This window comes from Semicossyphus pulcher, unplaced genomic scaffold (assembly GCF_022749685.1).
Source record: "Semicossyphus pulcher isolate SPU_LCO1_2020_fin unplaced genomic scaffold, fSemPul1.0.p SCAF_4, whole genome shotgun sequence".
Taxonomy (NCBI): Eukaryota; Metazoa; Chordata; class Actinopteri; order Labriformes; family Labridae; genus Semicossyphus; species Semicossyphus pulcher.
The window spans coordinates 7,434,685-7,456,413 of NW_027211715.1; the positions used below are offsets into that span (position 1 = coordinate 7,434,685).

The 21,729-nt window shown below is 40.7% G+C and overlaps 1 protein-coding gene across 1 annotated transcript in view; it reads right to left on the reverse strand.

Moving 5' to 3' along the window:
• Positions 1-2,461: 2,461 nt before the first annotated feature.
• Positions 2,462-21,729, reverse strand: part of LOC138607860 (inactive N-acetylated-alpha-linked acidic dipeptidase-like protein 2) — a 328,674-nt gene continuing 309,406 nt past the window's right edge. Inside the window, exons 14-15 of the mRNA XM_069680514.1 lie at positions 18,623-18,821; positions 2,462-2,708 (exon numbers count right to left, since the gene is read on the reverse strand). Of these exons, the coding sequence (XP_069536615.1) occupies positions 2,462-2,708; positions 18,623-18,821 (446 nt within the window). The remainder of the gene's footprint in view (positions 2,709-18,622; positions 18,822-21,729) is intronic.

A 21,729-nucleotide genomic window follows, 5' to 3' on the forward strand; every position in this document is an offset into this window, starting at 1 on the left:
TGCCTCATAATAGTGATGTTTTTCGAATACAATTTCTTATTATTAATTTGTTATTACACAGTACCGAAAAAAGATTTCTGCTCAGATATCTCTTCAGGCTTCTGCAGGCTATTAAAGTCAATGCATCAGCCTCCTAAATCTGCTGTCAGTAGCAACACAATCTGCTGCACAATGAGAGCGATCACTGCATCGCGGCATTCATAAGGGAGAGGATGTGAAGAGAATAAAGTGAAAGAGAAAGCTGAGTGAGAACTCTGGTTGTTGCCACTTAAAACATTAAGAGTTTGCAGAGTGTAGCACAGTCATTGAGAAAACAGGAGCAAGCGGCAAGTGGAGATGGAGTGCAATTGTCAAACACTGCATAATGGTTGTAAATGCATCCCTCTGGAATGAGCTGTGATGCCAATCTGCAGTTTAATTTCACTTGTTTATGCTAAAGCATTTCAGTGTTGTTATCTCATCTACTTGGTGAGATTGTTATGAATGCTAAACAGGACTGGATTTATCAAGCAGCAGTCGGCTTTTTTGTGTAATAGCTCATTCTGAATAAAAGTTTTTTGTCTAAAATTATTTTGTTTTAATAGCAACCATTATTTCAGACATTTAACCTTAGTGCTCCTCTTGCTTTAGCATTTTTGCTCAGTGTCTGACATATTTAGTTGTCAACCTTTTGTCGTTGCAAGCATACTCGTTGGACTAACGCAGGTAGACTACCTACAATGTGACTCCTATGAGGGAGGGGATGTTACTTTTCACCTAAAAGTCCGGATTGAGTAGCTGTAACAGTTCAACCACAAGGAGAGGCTGATTTGGCCGACAAGGACATCAGTGTCTCACCTGCAGGGGGTTGATTATGGCTCCGGGCCAGGTCAGAAGTATTAGTAACCAGGTACACAGATCTCTGCAGTGATGAATGTGTGTGCTGTGGTCTATCCTTATCCTTACAGTCATCTGGAAACACACTTCTAAATAAGTCATTGGAACTATTTTACTCTTAAACTGCTGTTAGTTGACTTAATTGCAAGAACCAAAAAATAAAGTATAATTGTTATTGCTTAACACATCATTCATTAACACAGCATGAGTGTTCTGTTGCTTTAAATGTTATCAGTAATATTCTTATCATTGTTAAATGTGATTCTATTATTGCTCTTAGCAACGAGCCAGAAGATGCCATGGCTTACAGTAACTTTACAGCTAAAGGGAAGTAATAGAATGGCTTATTGCTTAACAAGGCCATTGTGGATAAAAAGGTCTAAGGATTTGACTGTTGTCTGGTTAAAAAAAAAGAAAGAAAGAAAGAAAATGCATCCAATGACAATTCCATATCTGTGTCTCATTAGCTAGATAGCTGACTAGCATCCAAATAAAGTTACATTTACGTAATTCATACAAAAACAGAAAAATAGAACGAAACAAAAAAAAACATTTCAATTGAAAAACAGGCGTCCAAAAACAGAATTAAGCACCCTTGATTAGCTATTTTAGCGAAGTGCACGGGGCTCTACTTCCAGGGCGACTTGCCGGCTACCCAAGCTAACTGCTTTTCTAAGCCAGCTAGAATTTGGTGCAGCTGGACCACATGGGAAGTTTTAGGAAGCTGCTTGCCCAGATTTAGCTTGTTTTTACCAGCGTTTAGTCTCTACATAGTAGTAGACCAACAGTTACACGAGTAACACCCAGGAAGTAAATGACTGTCATTTCCGTTTATGACCCCACAAACCAAAGTGAAATTAAAAGACCTGCAAGGTCAACGTTTTTTTTGTTTTTAACTCCTTCTCTCTTAGTGTGAAGAACTTCAGTTCAAACACACTATTTCTTTCTCTTACATTGGAAGACATCTAGAGTCTGTGAAGAAGAGTGCAAATGTTTTGCCTTTTACTCTCATTATCGAATAGTTGCTTTCGTTTTCTCTAAAACTCCTGTGCTGGGATTTGTCCAAGAAAGAAGGATACAAGTTTTCTAGACAACAGTGCAAGTGTCTGGTCAAAGAACAGCAATGATATAAGAGTTACCCTATGACTTTTACTGGTCTGATTTGATATGAAGAGGGTATAGTGCATTTCATATTTGTCACTATTATTTGCATATCTAAGAGATAGTGTGCAACAAGTCAGTTAAATACATTCATCAATGGGAAAATTTGTTTTTACAACCCTTCATATAAAAATCATTAAAAAAAAACTTTGTCCCTTTAATCTGAACGGCTTATTGTTGTGATTGATTCGCTAATAGTTATTAGGGAAGTCTGGGGAGTGTGGGGAAGAGACATTATTGGGTGGAAGTTTAGATTGCTTCCCTGTTGAGCAGTGCTCATTTAGTTCCCCTCTGATTCTTAATTTTCAAATTGGATGATCAATTGTTTTAATCTTCACGATGTATTTATCCGTCATTGACTTGATCATTGGCAGTTTTTGCTCGAGTGTGTCCAAGCTCACTTGTGGATCTGCGTCAGCCAAGATCATTTCGAATCATTCGGGTAATTTTCAAACAAGTCCAAGCCAAAGCATACCAGCCTCTCAGCTGAGCGGATGGCCCTGAGGATGAGCGAAAGGGACTGGTTCATGGTGCTGTGGCAGAGTACTTCCTTCTCTGCGGAGTTGTGTTTGGCTGCTTTGCTGGTGACATTGCAGTGCAGGACGGCTTCCTGTGAGAACCTGAGGATGGAAAACTGAGGAGTCTTCCCTGGGAGGCTGTATAACAGGTTCCTATAAGGAGAGAGAGAGAGAGAGGAGAGTGTCAGCCCAGCAGCCCCTGTTCTCATCTCTTTTAAAGGTGCAAATCCAAACAACAGCTGTTTTATGTACTCTGAATGACCAGAGAGGCTGGATTATCAGCATGTGTAACAGTCAGAAATTAAGCAAATTTCTTCACACTGCAGAGAGACGAAATCTGTTTTTATGTATGAGAAGTTATTCCCAAGGACTTAGCTACACCCAGGTACCATTTGTACTGCACTGGCTCCCCTTCTGCGAAGAATTGATCTGGAAAGAACCAATGATTCATACTTGCATGCAATTTTTTAATTGTCTTTGTTTGTGTGTGTTTTATGACTGCCTTTGTTTATTTACTTGCTTTCTTACAAAAAGGCCGAGGAATTTTATTGAGAATAATCTACCGGAAGTTTTAGGATTCACATTCAGTGTCTTTACATTGATCGAGAAGACGGCAAAGTGGAAAATTGGGATTCATTTGTAAATTAAAATGTTTTTTGTTTTAAAGTGGTAATCTCGAAGATCTCAGTTTCGTTCTCTTTGGCGGCACCTATGGCAATAAACAGTAATTGCGGGAGCACACTTCCCAGATTTGCAGACAGTGCTGCATGTGTGACGTCCACGGTTGGCTCCGGTTGTAAGTCTTGATTTTCCTGGCTGATGGTCACTTTCCTTTTTAGACTGTTTGCCTTCATCTGAGCATCAGTTTGTTTCTTTTTCTTTGGATTTTCACTTATTCTTGAAGTTGTATCTGTAGTCATCGATCTATTCTTTGTTTGTTGAGCCATAGTAGATTACTGTTTACTCGCAACACTCGCAGAGACAGGAAAAGCAGCCGCTTAGCTCCGCCTACACTCTCTGGCAGACCAACCACTGCTGGCTGATGGAAAACGTGTCACTAACTGGGCGCCGCTTGTGATTCTTTCTGTGAAAGTCGCCACTGACAGCCAGTCTGTACTGCAAATGCAAAGGCTTTCATCAGTGGGCCATAGGCTCAATCACCATTGTGTTACCTCATTCGGCGATAGATAGTGACTTAACAGACATTTATTGAAATGAAAATCTTCAACGTTATCACTTTAAAATTAAGAACAACAGAGTGGTGAGTATGACACGATTCTGTTTTTGTACCAAAGAATAAGTTCTGTGGAAATGAAAGGAAATAAAATGAATAATCTAAGAAGTGAACATGGAGAAAGTTTTGATTTTGCAGTGCAAAAGAAAAAAGAGCAAAAGAGCAAAAGCAGATCTCTGAGTCTGTTTCAAAAAGAAGCCTGGTTATCTCTACCTTTTACAAAAATAAAGGCAGTGTTAGGGTAACTGTTCATGTGAAATACTAACTAAAAATGAACGTTTAGTGTCCAGGTACTTTTTAGAGGATAATAACACTGAAATGTATCCTTATACTGAATATGTATGATGAAACCACTCCAGTGTTTATTTACAAATTGTCGTCCTAATCCTCACTCAAATGTTTGAAAAGATGCTGATTGTTAGCATTTTGGATTTAAGCAGCTTAAAAACAAAATGACAGTGTTGTGGACAAGGACATTATACACTTTTTTTCATAATTATAACAGAAAACAACACTTATGCTGTTACAAATGAATTCCTGTGCTTCAAAGACCCCCGTATCTTTGTCTCTTTGTCTTCCTGTCACACTCCAGCATACACATACAGTCACACATACAGCAAATCTCATACGTAAACACAGCTGAGCCTTTGGGGGTGGCAGAGTAGTCATTTGTAGGTCAGAATGGCAGCGACTTCGGAGTACTGCTCTCCTCGGGGCTGAAGTACATTGATTTTTCTTAAAGTGGCTGAACAGACAGTCTTAGAGAGTAAATGGAGTGATTCTTCATCTGTTAAGACACAGGTCGAGAGCTGTAGGGTGTGAAGAACATTGACCTTCAGCACACAATTTAAACTCAAAGTCAGAGCACTGTAAAGATTCTGTATCCACTCTGCCTCAAAACACCAGTTTATGACACAGGGGAGTCTACACCTGAGTGTTTAGGATAATGGACTATACTTGTGTTGACATTAATAATTGAGTTAAACCACATTAAAAAAAGTTTCTGAATAAAAGCAGCCTCGTATTCTTCACAGTGTCAATGCTAGCTTTGGATCTTCACTGTATCTTCTAGTTCCGCTACTTGACTGGAACTGGACTGTTGCAAAGCTCCCCGAAAAAGATGTGTGTGTCAACATGTTACCAAAGACTGTGTGAGTCAGCGGTACCAGCTTGATAAATCTAGAAATAGACGATCTGCTGTAATGTTAACTAATGGTATTCAGAACACTGAGGTGGAGTGAGGCACATAGCTCACAGGGCTGACACATTGAGACAGACGACCTTTCAAGCTCACATTCACACCTACAGGCAATTCTGAGTAACCAATTATCCTGACCAGCACATCTTTGGACTGTGGGAGGAAGCCGGAGGGAACCCACGTGTGCACAGGGAGAACATGCAAACTCCAGAAAAATAGGCCCACTTTGTCCGGGATCCGGGATTTGAACTATGAACCTTCTAGCTGTGTTGGACAGTTCAAAACAATGCACCACTGTGCAGCCCCTGGTTGGAACTAACTGTTTTATAAAACAAAATATATTTAGAAGATACACTTTAGTAAGCCCCAAGGGTAAATTCAATGTTTTCACTCATTAGAAACATGCTAAGCACACATGGGCCCGAAATACACACATACACAAACAGGATTCCATGGACATGCATGAATGGACAGTTGTTAGAGTGAGGGGGCTGCACATGGACATGCACCCTGAGCAGTGGGGGCCTTGCTCAGAGCACCTCGACAGTGCTCAGGAAATGCCACAGCACCTCTCCCGCTACCAGTCCCGATTTCCACGCTTGGTTCGTACCGGACTTGAACCGTTGGTTTCCAAGCCAAGTCCTTACAGACTGAGCTACAATTTACCAGAAAAAAGGCCCACTTCGTCTGAACCGGGGTTGGAATTAGGAACCTTTTAGCTGTGAGGCAACATTGATGCTGTGCAGCGCAGTATAACATCTGCAATGGACAGCCTATTTCAAGTAATTTTCACTGCAAGTTGATTTTCTCACTGCTTAAATAACAATAATTAGGACCTCCAAAAGATTTTGCCAAGCCACCGCAGTGGGATAATGGATGAAATCAGTAATGGCCGTGTTAGGGTTAGGGTTGCCTTAAAGGACACATGTGATGTTGATTCTGCAAAGTCCTACCTTGTGGTTAATGATGCATTTTTTTCAATGATTACATTTTTAAGCTCCTGGCAACATGCTTAATGTTTGGGAAAGTGGCTGAGTTATGGTTAAAGTTTGGTACATAAAACTCTTAGGGGGAGCACAAGAAGCTGCAAACTTATCCTTGGGTTGTAAAGTTGATAACGTGGCTAACATGTTATTAAGCAGTCTGCAATTTCACATCAAGCAGAAATGAAGCAACATTTGAATTGATTCTTGGTTGTGTGTCTGACTTCCTTATCTATTTAAGCGCAATATTTACTTTCCTTTTATTACTGTTTAATCACCACAAACTCTCGAGGGAAATATCTGGCTCCTTATCCTCTATTCCACTATGTTCAACAGCTATTTGCTTACTTTATCTATGTGCTGTTAGTGCTGGGCAGGCTGCATAAAATCAATTTATCTGAGCTCTTTCATTCTGAACTTCTGCCTGAAAGTGGTGAGACTGAGAGGGCACAGCAAGTCTTCAACAATAAAATGAAAACTCTGAGCTGTACGAAGCTAAACAATCCATTGAGAAGTTGGGAACATGACAGTTCTCTGATGGTTCATTATCAGGAGTGGTGCCATAAAATGACTTTTAGTAATGTGGCCCATTATTTATCCAAAAATAATTCTTACTGCAACTTTAAAATGAAGGTGTGGTGGAGGTTAGAAAATGATACCGGGACGTAAACTGTTACACTTTGGCTGACCTAAACTCTGGTCTCCTGCATAAAAGCCTGAGATGCTAAACCCCTCGAGCCTGACTCCCACACCCTGCCTTGTACACAACTTTCTGTGTTGCTGAATTTTGACCCTTGACTCAAGGCTTAATCAACAAGTTCAGGCTTCTTCAGCTCTAAACTGACTGGTGGACCGAGCTAGAAATATAAGCCTCTGTAGGTCATTGGTATGCAAGTACACCTGGGCTGTTGACCTTGTATCACTGGGAGTTGTTAACAACCTCTAATGTTTGTTGGCCATTAGGTTCACATGATCCAAAGTGGGAGTGTGGTTTTAGCTGTTTGGGCAGAGCATTCAAAACAGCTCTGTATGTGGGTGATAGATGGTGTCTCAGACCACTACCTATGTTAAGTGCTGGTTGTTCAAAGGTATAATAAGTAGGATTTTCCTCGAAAAATAAAATACAGACTTTTACAAATATACTATAATATATAAATCATCACTTATGGGCCTCTATACCTGTGTGTTGGTGAGTGTGTGTGCAGACCCTTGTGAGACCCTTCCCTCTTCATCTATTCTGTTGACGTTTTCAGGAGGGGCGCTGTTGTGGTTCCCTGAGCCAATCACAGCGTATAGGTGAGTGTGGGAGTGGTTCAAATTAGCAACTGGGCCCCATTCAGACCGGCGAACATGGCGAAAGAGCGATGCAGAGTTGGCCTTCTTTCTGTTGGACAGGTAGGTGTCTCAAACCGGATCGGGCAAGGTAACCGGCGGTTAGCATGCTAGCGCAAAGGTAACCGTGATGCTGTCGGTGTAAGCTCGGCGGGGTGGGAATGTTCTCGACGAGAGTGAGTTTCTGATGACGAAGAGCCCAGGAGGAGGGGCCCAGTCTGAATGTGTTGTTGACAAAATGCAAGGAAAAAGTTTAACAAAGATGGCCTCCTTTACACCTCTTTAAAACCAACGGCTTTCTCCTGCAAGGATTTAAACTTGACTGTCTTCTTGTGCAACACAAAGAGTTTTTTTATAGTATTGCCATGACCTGGATGACTGAGAACCTTAACTGACATGTTTGACCCTCGATGTTAACTGTTAGGCCTGAATCATCCAACTGGACATAATTCCTTGGCAGAATGGGATAAGGAAAAAATACTTTTATACATTTTCAAAAACCTGTTAGCTATATAATATGACCATTAATATTAATTCTTAAACAAGTGTACAAGCAAAAAACATGCATAAACTCAAGTTTGGTCAAATTATTTATGGTTGAATTTATGAGTCAATAATATAAATATTACTGAACTGAAGTACATGTTTGTAGTTATTGTTATATATGGACTATTTGTGCTAAGCTGCATATTGTGTAGCACAAATATTTGGGAACATCTCTAATGTGAAAAGTCAAGAAGAAAATGTGATTCATACAGTGTGAAAGAGAAAGACAAACAGAGCATTACTCTGCCTTGAATGTTTGTGCCATAGAAAGTGGGGTTCTGTGCCACCAGTCAGTGTTGTGTTCACTTCCTGTACAAAGCTATATAGCTTTGTTCCAGATAAGAAATAAATCTTAAGGATGGTTTTGTATTGTTTAGAAACTCTAAACAACTAAATAAAAAAAAATGTAGCCATCGGCAGTAGAGATGATGTTTTTTTTATATTGAGACCATCATTTATCCTTTGTCTGTACCTGCTTATCCTGTTTATGATCCCTGGCTGGAGTTATTGGAGCAAATATTGAGCGAATAAGAGGTCACCAGTTTACACCTGGCGGGCATGAGCCTTTTTCAGACCTGGAATCTGTGACATCGCTGGCTTCATTTGTCTCTTTCAAACACAGGCCTCTGTTATATAAATGTATGATTCAAACAGAGCGGGGCTGTTAAGGATGGAGCTGCAGTGCTCATGCTTTATATGTCGCTCTGATAGGTGAGGAGAGTGTTTACACTGCTAAAGAACAGTGGTGATATTTTACTAAGATGTATTTTTTTACATTATAAGACAGCCTCATGTAGTTCCAAAGATATTGCACCACGGCCACTTACAGCTCTCTATCCTGATTCGCTGGTAGCTGTGGATTCATATTCATAATTTATATAACCAAAACCGGGACACATATGACACAGGTATTTGTTTTTAGTTCTTAAAGGGATAGTTATCTCATATAACCCCACTTCAAACAAACCAAAATATTGCTTTAATGTGCTAGTATTATACTGTTACTAAAGGTATAAGACCCTGCAGAGCCAATATAGACGTGTCTGTTCATGTTCCATAACCAACAGACTTTCATCCACCATCTGTCTGTGAATATCCAGTTATGAAAGAGGTCTTTCTGAAGCACCTCTTTGTTAATAAAGACATCTGCTATCGATCGGTGCGGCCCACGGGAAGTCTGACATCCACTCTTAATGGAGGCCGTCTCCTGCTCTGCAACACAACAAATTGGGTTTAAACTGCATCTGCTGGTCCCAGGTGTTACTCAGGCAGGAGCAGCAGCATCCATTCGACGCTGACAGCTGCATGTTGTGTCTGTGTGTTCTGGTGCCTCTGAGTAAGAAGCAATCTAAGGTTAAGCAACAAAGTGGGAACATTTCAGCTTATTCCTTTCTTTCCTTTCTCCTTTCTCAGAAGAAATGTCAAGGTTAGGAATCAGGTTTAGGTATAAGGTTAGGAACCAAAATCTATAATATTAATGTTAAGCATTAGTTGTAGTTTGGGAAATTACAATATGATGTTTCATTTTATCTGAAAACAAAACAAAACAAACAAGAGTAGATGAAGAAATGAAGGTCAGAGTTTCGACTTCCAGATTTCCAAGATAGGGGCCCAAAGTCGAACACTGGAGGGGAAAAGTGTCCTGCAGGTTTCAGTAATATTCCCTGAAATTGGACGTCTAACTTGTGCATGATCAAAAAATCACAAAGCACAAAAGTGAAAATGCCACACATATCACTTGTGAAAAAGGACAACTTTCGTACAAAGAAAAAAACATTAAAATACACTCTAAACTAAAGTATTTAGATGATACAGCTCTTATATCTTTGTTAAGTCAATCGGACAACCCACCAACATTACCTAAACACTGCGGTCGAGTGGAGTGATAAAAAAAGTATACAGATATACAGTATACATAAACAGACATGCAATGATAGACCATATGTTCAATTGGATAGGACACATTTAAGTAGTCTGCATACAGACAAAACAATGACTGTATTTCCCCCGTGGCCTTAGACAGATTTTTCTTTTATTTCATGCTTCTGTGATTATGAGTGTTCCACAGCTACAAGTGTTTGTCCACTACTTTCAGCTTCTCCAAATGAGAATCTGCTCCAAAAATTGTAAAACCGACCAGTTTGAGAAAATCTGAAAATCAGCCTACAACAATAACATGCTAAGGCTTTCTGACAACGTTGTCTCTAACTGCAACAACAATCTGATCAGTTAATACAAATTGCTCGGTGATCATCAAACCAGAGATAAAGGGTTCAACAATTTAATAAGTTTAAACTTTTGTTACTCTAGCATTAAATCAACGCTAATTTTTCTCTTTCAAGTTAACATTGTTCAAGGGGAAAATGAGCCTACTACCATGATAAAGTAAGGAAGCATCTTTTGATCACCGTGCAACATATTTTATGTATTGCAAACTTTAATGGCTTATTGAGGAGCAGACAGACAACATGAGACGATGTACGTCAAGTCATCTGGTTGTATTCTGTTTCTTTGGAGAGCAGGCGATCAGGTCACAAAGCATGATGGATACACCTCGGCGGGTGAAATGTTTTTACACATTTATGAGGACTGTTTAGCTGTAATAATAGAAAGTTTGTATTGTAGTAGTTTGGTGCGTCAGATACTTCCTCGCCAGCTACATCCTATAATGATGCATATTAAAGAACATTCCTAAAAATAAAAAAAGCCTTTGTAGACTGTATAATATTCAGGAAGCCATTTTATTTCCTCTCTTGAACTGGAAATGTATGTTAGCAAAGTTAACTGGGAGTTCTGGGAGTGGGAACCATCTCAAATTCCCAGCACCAAAATCCACGGCATCGATTTTAAACAGTTGTATTTAAATGACCATTACCATTGGTCTTAACATCGGTCTCCACAGCAAGATTTTCAGTTTAATGTGACAGATCAGAGAAAGGAGTGATTCATATAATCCTGTTGATATTACACTTAAAATAAATGTTGAGGAAAATATCAAGTCTCCGGAACCACACAATAGCCCACTTGTTAACAATATGGCTGAATCAAATCGAGGTCAGGGTCAGTGACCTTTTTTTCATGTGTGTATATCCTCCCTCAGTGTCAGCATGGATTAGCTGTTTCCTCCCACACTCCCTTTTTGGACAGTTCAGGCAGTGAGTCATACTTAAATATGATTTTAAAAGCAGAAGTTTTTCTTGTAAGAGTGTATTTGTACACTCAGCTACTTAAGCCAAAGATCTTCAAAGAGTAATTATTCTACTACTGGGGTAAATGTTCTTATTACTTGTGTTACTGAATATATTTAACAGCTCTGTGTGATCAGCAGTTGACAAGGGTTGCATACTCTAACTTTGCACAGTATGATTGCATGTGTTCTGGTTCCTAGCCGCTGGCTGTACCTGTAGTGGCCTGGCACAATGTGCTGTTTTACATACAAACAGTGAAATGCTGTCATGATGACTGTCGTTTGATTTGAAACATATGGTGGTCTTTTGAATGTATTTATTTATTTATTTATTTAGTTAACTAGACCAGGGGTTCCCAGGGCCTTGGGTCGTTTAGTACCGGGCCGCGAAACCAAAGGGGGTCTGACATTTCAAACATACATGGAGTCAGAATCGTGGCATGGGCTGTGTGTTATGTGCAACCGCACAGTACCTTGCACCTGCAGCAACACTTCAAAAGTAGCCCAGTTCAGCTGAAAAAAACGCGGACCTGGCAACTCTTGCATCGCATCCCATGACGTGATGTAAAACTTTGTTTGATCATGAAGCCTGAGGCCTCCACAGCTCTGTGCTATCAGTGAAATATATGAACTACACAGCATATGGACATATATCAGCATGACAGACGAAGTTTACTCTTTAACTGTGCACGGAAATTTTAGATAGATCACAATGTTATTGAGACAGGTAGGCTGCAGAGCATCAAAACACACATGTCATATCTGCTCCTCTTCTAACGTCTGTCTCCTCCACCGCGCGGCATGATAACTCAACATGGATCACCTCCTGCTGATGTCATTCACAGCATGTGGTGGAGATGTATTTTATCCTTTATCAAGGTCGTTCATGGAAATACAGAGCATGAGAACCACACACAGATCGGTGTCCTCACCGCGCTGCATGATTATAAACTGCTCACTGCTGGATCACATTGTTATAAATTCCGCTAAACTGCTTGTAGCTACAGTCTGGTCCGTGTAGTCAAAAAGGTTGGGAACCACTGAACTAGACAACTAATTCACTTTTATATAAGGTTGTGACTCCCCAGATAATGAAGTTCTAGAAATTAGGGTATTTGAATAATTGTTTCCCCCCTATAAAATGTAAGCTAATGCTGTGGTATTTATTGGTGCATTTTTTGTATTTTTTTAAAGATTATTTTTTTGGCCTTTCATGGCTTTATTGAGATGACAGTGGATAGTGTTGGAAACATGGAAAGAGAGTGGAGATGACAGGCGGCAAGGGGCTGAGGACAGGAGTCGCCGCACTGAGGACTGTAGCCTCTGTACATGGCTGCTGATTTAACTGCTGAGCTAAACCGGCGCCTTTATTAGTGCATTTGAGACAGGAAAAATCATCATACATTAAACCATTAATTGCACATATGCAAATACAGTTATGCTTGGCGCTGATGGCTTTGCTCTTAAAATGCTCCCTGTATTAGCCCAGCAGCATGCTTAGCCAGGAGTGAGCCTGAGTCTAAGGAACATGCTAGATTTACATTATTGTCATAGTAATAAAATAACCAGCTTGAATTGTATTACATATCCAAAATGATGTTATCAGTATAGTACAGCATTGATCAGAATAATATACAGTGTGGGTACTATAGTATTTTGTAGAGAGTATTGATTCCAAGGTTGAGCGAGGAAGCAGTAGTTCAGCTTTATAACTCTGACATTTAAAATTGAACCAGAGATCAAACCCCTCGAGGCACATCACTGACCCTGCTGGTGACCAGGACTACTTATTACCCTGAATCTCATTACAGTGTCGGCACGCAGCGGCATCATTGGCTTGAAATATTTACGGTGAGACAATAAACAAGTCTGCACTGTCTGACCAAATAACCTCCACAATATCTTATGGCAGTCAGATGCACAGTGGATGGGATTCTCTGGCGAGTGTTTTAACAATCTGTGTGCAATTTAATGAGAGGTTACTCAAGAACACATGGACATGACCACAACAATACAAGTCATCATTATAAATATCTGTTACTGCACTGCTGTGACCATAATTATATGTTTATGTTGCTTCAAAATGTTCCTCAGGTTTTCAAAAAAACAATTCTAAGCCATCGAGGTAAACATTTTACTGTTCAGCGCTCTCTGCCTAATTGTCTCAGGCTTGTGAGGGAATGCTAACTTCCTTTATAAATGAGCACTATTAAGTCTTAATGCTTTCCGAGCATGATGGAGCAGCTAATTTTAGCTTGGATGCTAATGGCAGTCTAGGACAATTAACACGTCTATTACTGCCATAAACTGTGAATAACACTGAAAAGCAGAGGCCATTTATCCTGTTAGAATCTAGTAGACAGCTACAGAGCTGTGGGGAAAGACGGAGTGTGTAGCAAACACTGTTAGGATGCTAAAATCAAAACCAACAGAGGTGTAACTGTTATGAGATATAGTTCTTGAGAAAAAAAACCCACTATCAGTCGAGGTCAGCTGTTCTCTAATTGAATGTGATTTGATATGATTTATTGTGTTTATTCTTTAACTGGACAGTTTGACTAAAATAACTTCCCCAACTAATCTGCAGCTCTCACTTTCTCGTACATGCACAGCGCAGAGCCAATGAATTACTGCTGCTCTGCCCTGAAAAGCTGCTGCTTTTTTTTGGGGCAGACTGAATAAATATGGGCAGAGGGAATAAATATGTTCACTGTGAAGCTCTAAGTTTTATGTTACATTATTGCTGGTCTGCTCCATTCACAGAATACATTGAAAAAGGAATGGGTGCACACAAGTGGATGCAAGATAGAAGGCTGACTGGGTTTAAATCATAGCTGCCACAGTATAGGACTTAGTATGATTTAGGGACTGTAGGAAAATTACCGCATGAGGGAAGCAGAAAAAGGAAAGCTTTTCAAAATGTGTAAATGTTTTGAGTTATTGGCATTGTCACAGTCTTCATCACTACTGTAGTTTTTTTTTCATTCCCCTTTTTTTCCCAAGTCATACGAACTTGGGCAGTGAGGATGTTAGGGGAGTTAGTGAAAGAAGGAGAGGACTGCACAGTGGTTAGCGCTGTTGCCTCACAGCTAGAAGGTTCCTAGTTCAAACCCCGGTTCAGACGAAGTGGGCCTTTCTGTGTGGAGTTTGCATGTTCTCCCTGTGAACGCATGAGCTCCGTCAGGGTGCCCGGCTTCCTCCCACAGTCCAAAGACATGCTCGTTAGATTTACTGGTGTCTAAATTGCCTGTAGGTGTGAGCATGAAAGGTTGTCTGTTTCTATGTGTCAGCCCTGTGATTGACTGGCAATCAGTCCAGGGTGTACCCTGCCTCTCGCCCAATGTCAGCTGGGATCAGCTCCAGCCCCCTGCAAGCCTGAACAGGATAAGCGGTATAGATAATGGATGGATTCAGAAGGAGGTGGTGGGTGGATGCCTCCGGCATAAGCTGTTGCAGTATTTTCAGGTTTCAACATCAAACGTTGTCTTGCGACATTCTGCGGACTTGAGTCTTTTTTTTCCTTTTTGTATAAAATGTGAGGATGCCAAATGAAAATGAGTGACATTTTAGTTTTTTTCTAAATAATTAGAGGGGAAAGCTACAAACTCCCAACTTGGCTGTGAGCTCATCTGTTGTCAAGTCCGATCCATGGAGGCCCTACTTATTATCTTACAGGCCTTAAAGGATCTGCTGCTAACGTCTTAGTGCCAGGTACCTCAGCACACCTTCAGAGGTCTAGTGGAGTCCATGCCTCGACAAGTCATGGCTGCAAAATTAATACCTGCTCAACACCAGGCAAACTACAAAGCACAACTGGGTGGCTGTAACTTAGTGGTAGAGTCGGTCGTCTTACAATCAGAAGCTTGGTGGTTCGATCCCCAGCTCCCCCATTTTACATGTCAAAGTGTCCTTGGGCAAGACACTGAATCCCACATTGCTCCTGGTGGCATAGCCAACGGTGTGCGAATGTGCTATAAGTGCAGTCAATTTACCATTTGCAGCTAATATGCTGAAAACTGACAAAGCATTGAATAGAATGAAAAACTATTACGATACACACGTCATGAAACGTCCTGCAGGTTTGGCTGCCAGCACTTACTGTTCACAATGAACTAAAACCAACCACCTCTGGCTTACTATGACACCAAAGAAAAGTAGGAACCTGATTATTAAAAAAAGAAATAAAATATGACAGTATGCTTCAAACTACTGCCCATACTACTCTATTATAACTCACAATGTGATCAGCAAATTTAAGTTCTGGGTGGCCTTTGGAATGGCTTTCTGAGAATGACTCCTGCTGCGTTCCAAATGTTTCTCAGGCAGAGCGGCAACAGACCGCGTGAGTCATGGCTTTGCTGGCCACAGGGCCATTGTGTTCAAACAGGTGTAACCTGCAACCTTGTTATTTGTCTGCCAGCTTGTTCTGAATGTTTCGGGTTTCCACTCCATTCATTCATTCATTGAGCAGCGGAACCACCACTGGAGACATTGTGCTAAATGTGGCCTTATTTCATATCATAATATCACAGCGACCCGGCCCTGGATAAGTGGAAGTTAATGGATGGAATATCACCACAATTAAGGGTTTCTAACACTCAATTATTTATGACAAAGACCTCCTGTCATCAAGTCCTAAACAACATTAGAACACCATACGAATAAGCTCTCCTTGGTTTAGGCAGACAATGAATGACCATGCGGTCTTAAAAATAATACATGAGTGGAACATAAGGAGGAGGGCAAAAACAAAAAAACAAGCAAGAAAACCAAACAAACAAAAACAAACTGCAAAAAAAAAGCAAACAAATACAGTAAAGTGCCACTCCTCAGTGGTCAGACGACCTCCTTGCAGTCTGGGAGTGGACCACTCCTATCCTAGTGGTCCAAAGAAAGACCTCCTCAAAAATGTACAACAAAATATTAAACTAACTGGTGGATTCCACATTGGCCGTGTCCTTCCTTTTCCTGCTCGGGTCTGTGGTTGTGTCGCTGGGGGTGGCTCGGTGGGGATGCCTGTTTCACACCTCTCTGGTGGCCCGGTCTGATTTATTGATATGAGTCCAATATTGTATTATATATGAAGATAATCAAAATATCATTATAATATTACACTGGACTTTCATCAGGGAATATCACGAAATTAATTTGTGAATATAATCAGGAGGGTGTGTGTGTGTGTGTGTGTGTGTGTGTGTGTGCGTGTGCGTGTGAGTGGGTGCTTGTGGGGAGTACTCCGGCTTCCTCCCACAGTCGAAAGACATGCCTGTTGGTGAGTCTAAACTGCCAATAGGTTGGAATGTGAGCATGAATGGTTGTCTATGTGCCATGTCTGTCTTCAATCCATTAAAAAAAATTCTGTGTTTTGTCATGAATTCTGTTCACTGAGGAGTGACGTAAAACTTACATTCATAGTAGTAGAGCATAAATAACTGACTCTATAGGTGCTGTTTACATTGGCAGCATTCAGTGGGCCATCTGCAACAAACCACTTCCACTGAATACAACTAAGACCACTCATATGAGGGTTTTAGCCCCATTAATGTTGGGGCTCAGTCGTAGAGTTACTCGTCTTTCAATCGGAAGGTTAGCAGTTCGATTCCTGGCTGCTGCAGTCTACATGTCGAAGTGTCCTTGGGCAAGACACTGAACCCCAAATTGCTCCTGAAGGCATAGCCATCGGTGTGTCAGTGTACGTGAATGTGGTTAGTAAGAATTTGTTGGGCATTGCTGCCTCTGCCATCAGTTTATGAACGTGTGTGTGAAAGGGTGAATGCAACACGTTGCTCTAAGTGGTCTGAAGACTATAAAAGCGCTATAAAAGTGCATCCATGACCATTTACTGTTTGCAAGGTGGAGTGTGTTCAAGAAATTCTGCCATTTTTTGAAGTTAAATACACAACGAGACATGAGATGGCATTATAGGGGATTTATCACTGTGCAAGTGGAACAGAGGATGATTGACTCAGATTGATTCACATTACAGAATCCTAATTGTTACATTGGAAAAGTGAATGGTAAATGGACTGTACTTATATAGCGCTTTTCTAGTCTTTGCAACCACTCAAACCTGCATTTCGACCGATGTCACATTCACCCATTCACACACACATTCATACACTGATGGCAGAGGCAGCTATGTAAAGTGCCCAACTGTCAATCAGTTATCACATTCATACCCAATGGCTATGCCACCGGGAGCAATTTAGGGTTCGGTGTCAGTATAAACTTTGGTACTAAATGACCCAGGACCAGTACCGGTCCGCCACCCGGTGGTTGGGAACCCCTGCTATAGAGAAATGTTTTTAGAAGCACTGAATGAGATACATGCATCTCTGCTGGTCCAGCCTCATGACCAACCACCACCTCCTTTCTTTAATGAAAAATGGTGCAGTTGCGACCTGAGAGGGAACGTAGCAATATACACAGTATGTCTACATTACAAAACACAACAGTATAATTGTCCACCAGAAGGACCAACAGGTGGCAGTGCATAAGAGGAAAATATTTCCTTGACAGAAATAAAACAAAAGTCCAACTACTGAAAGCCCTTCAAGTTTCAAGAATGTAAATGGAACTGTAGCTGGGATTACTCAATCAGTGGATACATGGAGTATGCATAAACTAAACTACACTGCAAGCATGTCAGGACACTCGTGTCCTTCAAAATAAAAGCACTGCATAGACTTTTTGCCAAATCTTTTCTTTTCAAGCACACACCGAAAACAGCTCCGGGACCCACCAGTTGAGAACAACGGGGCCGTGTAACACTTTCCTTCCGAATGATTGATATTATTCAAGTGATCAACACTTGGAGTCAAGAACAGACAAAAAATAATGTGTGAACAAAGGCAGGTAAGAAGAAAGACTGTCAGCAAACAAAAACAGGTACAAACTAAAAAAAAAAGCTGGGTTATTTTATCCACCAAAAGCTGGGCTGAGCCTGTTGGGTAATTTTTCTGGGCTATTTCAGGGAGTTGGCTTGACTTAGTAGTTTTCTGGCCAGCTGGCTAGCTAAAGAATTCCAACAGTCTAGACACAGGGATAATGTGGGATATTAGCTTTCTTTACAGACTGTTAACACAGGTCCGTTGCACAGGCTATAAAAAATGTATATTTCAAATGTTGAAAAATGTTTAGCAAGAAAAAACATAGATTTGACCCAATGAACAAAACAATGTAGCTAGCAAGAGGAGAAGCTCACTGATGAATGTGCCGGAGGTGTAGAAACTCTCTGAGATGAATGTTGTTTAGGTTAGCTTGAAGTTCAAATTAAAGGAACTTGGAAAAATGTATAGAAAGAACTGCTGAACCATAAAAAACTCAGTATGCATGACCGTTGAAATTTTTCATAAGAAAAACAACACCAAGAAACACATTACCAGAGGAGAATATGTCAAGTCAAACACTAAATTCAACTTTATGTTTCAGATTTTGAGGTCTTGACTTAATGTATCACGATTTCACACATTTGTATATGTTCCAAACTGAGTTCATGTGCGTTCCTCAGTGCGGGAGATAACACTTTACCCTTTACCTCCTACCACACTGCACCACAGTTGCAACTCTGAGTTACTTTTCTCCTACCTGTACACTCCCAGCGGTGTCTGTGGGATGATGAAGCTCTTCTCCAGGTCACGGAGAACATCATTCAGCATCCGCACGTGGGAGGGGTCACGCTCTTTCGGGTCATTTGCAGGCCGCATAGTTTCAGACTGGAAGAAAGCTGCATGGTCTCTCAGAGAGGAGGCGGAGGACAGCAGCTGCTGAGATACAACGCTCTTGTCTAGACGCATATACAGGGAGAGAAAAACAAGAAGATAAGAAAAAAAGGTATGGAAATATCTGTTCCAGAAATAGTACCTGACTTTTATGGAAATGTATAAGCATTGGGTAGGAGAAATACATATGGAAAAACGTAAAACTGTAAGGAAGAGGCAATGGTTTAAACTCACTGTAGTCTTAAACATCACACAGATATCTTTGTGAAACAAATCTAATCTAATCCTTCCAGATGGGCATCGCTAAAAATGCACATCACATGACCATTCATTTACACTGGGCATCTGCATGCCGGTTTATCAGCAACACACAAAAAAGGCACTCATTTTCTCACCCCAAACAGCAGAATGTCACTGCACATGGCATTAAAAGATGCAGTATTTAAGAGCACAACAGCATCTCGTATAGACAACAAGGTCAGCAGCGCCTGTGGTAAGTTATTCATGTTTCATGAACTGCTGCTAGTCAATGCTGATGTCGTTTGTTTTCTCCCAGAACTAAAATAAATCAACAAGCAAATGTGGATCCCTGTGTCATCCTTTCCAATAGTTTTTGTTTCTGTCTGTACACACTGAATTGAAGTCAGCAGTATTTCCAAAAGTGTCCCTTTTTGAGGCTGAAAAGGTCACCTGACTCCATCTTTTCCTGCTCCCTTGGGCTGCCTGTCAAATAATCTCCTAAATACCTGGCAAAGGAAAAATGAGGAGAGCCTTTATGGCAGCATCACTTTGGAGGATTCTACAGGACAGCTAAGTATGACGTGCAGTTAGCCAAAATTAGCTGTTCATTTTTGTATCAGGCTGTTAACAAGTTTATTTCTGCTGTAAAAACTGACATTTTCCCACCAGCTGTAATGTTATTTCTTTTTTTCTAGAACCAGCCTCAAGTGACCATTTGAGGAACTGCATTTTTTGCACTTCCTCATTGGCTTAATTTTTCAACACCGGAGGTTGCCACTTGCAATACGATATGATATGATGCAATGCGATACGGTACGATACAATACAATGCAATGCCATAGATACAATGCAATGCAATACAGTACGATACGATGCAATGCGATATGATGCAATACGATACAATGCGATACGATAAACCCTGCCTTTTGGTCTAATGTAAGGTGGGCTTAGTGGGATAAGTAAATACACCATGATATCATTCATTTGAACCAACTTCACTGCCATACATTTTTAATTAGCCCCAACATGCTTTTCTTACATGCTGAGAGGGCTGGTATGAGACGTGACACATGCTGAGATGCTCTGGTCATGTGTTTGGCATCTTGGAATCAGCTGTTGGTAGAAAGCCAAGGAAACACTTGAGCGTGTTTATTGTCCTGTTGCTATAATTAGGAATCATTCCTATACTATCCCAGTACAATGGGATATTAAACAATATATCAGCCAGCCTCCATCCCTGACCTCTCCACCATGTGACTCACAATTTCAAAATGTCATTTGACAGAACTAACACAATGTACTTGTAAAAAAGTAATATAATACATAATTCAAAGCCTTTCTCCCATGTTTCTTTTTAAACCCCCGTACCAACCATACACTCAACACACTAAATTAAACACACCTGCTCCTCCTTTCTTACCTCTGACTGCTGATCAATTTTCTCCACCGGCCTCACACACTACTCACACAATTCCATCCTCATTAGCTTGTCAACACAAAGCTGGCTTGCTTTACAGTACATTTGGCACCGCAAATCAATTACCTCACATTTACAGTTAATTGGCCTGCAGTTCTTGGCTCTATTAAATGATATCTGGCGGGATCCAATGGGCCTGTGTTGGAAAGGCTTTAATCTGTATGGGGACAAAGGTTCATGTTCAGGTGTTCAGTTCTGAATGGCTTACATTCACTTAGACAGGAATAGATGCTTTTACAGTACAAGAACACAATGATGTCTTTGGTTGCAACGGTTTAGGTCAATACATGAAAATATTAAAAACGCGAGAGATGGCATTGTAAAATAAATGAGCTGCTGCTGTGTTCGCTGGTTTGTTTAATTATGCAGAAATAGGGCCAAGATCCTTGTTTAAAAAAATAAAATAAAATAAAGGGGCGGTACAATGGTAAAGTGGTTGGCACTGTCAACCCACAGCAAGAAGGTTAAAGCCCACCATCTGGCTGGGTCCTGTCTGAGTGGAGTCTACATGGGTTTTTTGTCCGCTGGTATATCCAGCTTTCTCCCACAGTTCAGACACACGGTGGTTAGTAGCAGGTTAGTTGACTCTTCGTTGCCTGTGTGTGTGTGTATGTGTGTGTGTGTGTGTGTGTGTGTGTGCATCTTGAATGGCGGTCTGTCCTGTCCCTTCCTCTTTGCTTATATCAGCTGCACTGCTCCATACCCTTGCCAACCTCAAAGGATATAGGGTTTAAGTAATGGATTGTTCCATTGTCTCCATGTTTCTGACCTTTAACCATGACAGATGCATCACTGCTTATACAATGCCCAGACCTAGAATGAGCTGACCTTTGAACTTTGAAATGAATGTATCTTTAATCCAACTCATCGTCAGACAAAAAGCACTTTGCAGCAATATATATGTATACATTATATGGTATTTTTATCAGCTATATTTCTCTTGGTTTTATGGCTCTATTCTGCATAAAAATTAATGCAAATAAAAACAGGGATCAGATTTTGGTATTGGAAGTGTTCCAATTGCTTTGTAGTCCGAGTCAATTGACCAATCATGTATCAGCAGGCTTTGGTTGCATGCAGAAAAAAATAGTCCCTGCAGAGAGCAAAGGAGGTGGAACGCATTCCACCATGCCGACTGCCATAGGTGGTCATCTGACGGTGATTTAGCTTTAGCTTTATTAATCTCTATAAACAGACATCTGCATGCAATTGCAACAATCCGTTCTCGACTCCAACTCCGTTCTAACTTCTCAAGT